We start from the raw sequence: 1,842 nt of genomic DNA on the forward strand, positions 1-1,842 counted from the left end.
CTCTTAATATGCTTGTCACTGCCACATGTAGCTTAAGTTACAATCAAGGAGACCTACACTGTGTGTTATAAATATGGGCTCCTCTTCTAAAAACAAACACCAGGTGTATCCTTCTATTAAGACCCCAGAGTGAAGTTGGCCACCCCTAACTGAACCCAAAACCCTTTGGAAAATATTTTATAACTGGTTTTCCCTGCCTTCGAGTCTACTTTCATCATAATACATGTAAAAAATGCTTCAAAGGCATCTGTGGTCAGAAATGATGTTTCTGATCATAATATGAGCCTAGGAACACAGAACAAGGAATATTTAAGTCTTTTGCACTGAAACCAGATATCTTGTTCCAATTATCAGCTACTCTAGGCTTCTAGGACTGTGAGAATTATCATGTGTGCTAATGCCTACCCCAAACCAGCTTACCAGGTGTAATTTGGAATATTTACACAAAAACAAAAAAATTCCATATGTGATAGTGGTGTGCAAATGTAATTGATTCAAACGTTATGATACCCACTAGCCTAGGTAATCTCTTAGACAACAGGGTGGAGACCAGGCAACTACAGTGTTTGATTGTTGTGGATTCTCTCTTCTCCATATCTTCTCTATTGTTTTGGACACTGGGCAATGTGAGACACACAAGTCCATTACAAACCAGCAAAGAACATTGCAAACGATCTTGCTTATAAGCCCGTGTCTTTGTTAAGAAAAGCACAGCAAGATTCTATTTGCAGGAGCTACTTGAAATCAAGAAAGGGCATTCTGAGCCTCTGTGATTAGTGTCATTGTGAGATACTGTGAACTTACTGGGGGCATTGAACTTACCATGACTCTGAACTTAGGCATGTGTTCTCTAGAATGCCATAGTATTAAAATTTTGAGTCTATTTGACAATAGTTCTCTTACTATCTCTGAACCAGAGCCCTCAGATTCAGCACTGAGCTCTGGGAATGAGAAAGGCTAGACTCAGGGGCTGTCTATACCTTAGACTGGTCTTGCTTCTCAGTATCCTTGATCACAATAATTTCTTTTTCTTCTAGATTCTCCAGGTTTAAGTCACCTTCTGAACTACAACCAGCAGCATCCTGTGGAATTAAGAGATAAGATTCTTGTGAAAAGTTGCTTTTTTGAGATTTTTTCAATCTGCCCCCCTAGGCTACTACTTCAAACCAAGAATGATGGCTTCCCACCTGAGTCCCCTCCACCTTTCCCCCCTCTGCCACAACCTTTCCCTTCTCATGCTGTCACTGATAACCCTTCTTGGCAGCTTCCCGCCCATTCCAACTCTGAGGGGAGGAGAGGGTACCCACCTTAGAATCTTTATCTTCCATGCTCAGGGTAGACACATCGACAAAGCATATCTGCATCAAATTAGGAGGGTTAATTCAGAAAAATTCCAGAGAAAAGGCATTAATTTTCCTGGAAGATGATAGTAGCACCTACCTTATCAGTTCTTGTGAGAATTGATTGAGATAGTGTGTGTAAAGCTTTTAGGAGAGTGCCTGGATATAGTTAAGTATGCAATAAACAACAAATAATTTTTATTAGGCAGATAGAATCTTAATGTTACTACATTTCCTAAGTGAGAATACTTACTTGTGAAAGAGAAAGAGTTCAAAATACAGCACCCACATTTACTGAGAAAACCAAAAAGAGAGATGATTTGCCCAACTGACATAAACTCAAAGGTATAACTTGTATTATAACTGGCTCCCAGTTTGGAGCACTTTCTACTGTTGCCAAAATGTGGTGTTTTTACTATTGATAACATAGATTTTAGGTGGCCCATGGATAAAAATTTTTGTGTTTAATAGGTAATTTTTAATTGTTATTCATTAGGAAAAT

The 1,842-nt window shown here is 38.9% G+C and overlaps 1 protein-coding gene across 1 annotated transcript in view; it reads right to left on the bottom strand.

Moving 5' to 3' along the window:
• Positions 1 to 1,842, bottom strand: part of AKAP4 (A kinase (PRKA) anchor protein 4) — a gene marked incomplete at its 5' end in the record, with an annotated part of 6,331 nt that overhangs the window by 3,402 nt on the left and 1,087 nt on the right. The window contains 2 exons of the mRNA XM_010851552.1: positions 981 to 1,082; positions 1,308 to 1,358. Of these exons, the coding sequence (XP_010849854.1) occupies positions 981 to 1,082; positions 1,308 to 1,358 (153 nt within the window). The remainder of the gene's footprint in view (positions 1 to 980; positions 1,083 to 1,307; positions 1,359 to 1,842) is intronic.

This window comes from Bison bison, unplaced genomic scaffold (assembly GCF_000754665.1).
Source record: "Bison bison bison isolate TAMUID 2011002044 unplaced genomic scaffold, Bison_UMD1.0 scf7180017851817, whole genome shotgun sequence".
In the NCBI taxonomy this organism is placed as follows: Eukaryota; Metazoa; Chordata; class Mammalia; order Artiodactyla; family Bovidae; genus Bison; species Bison bison.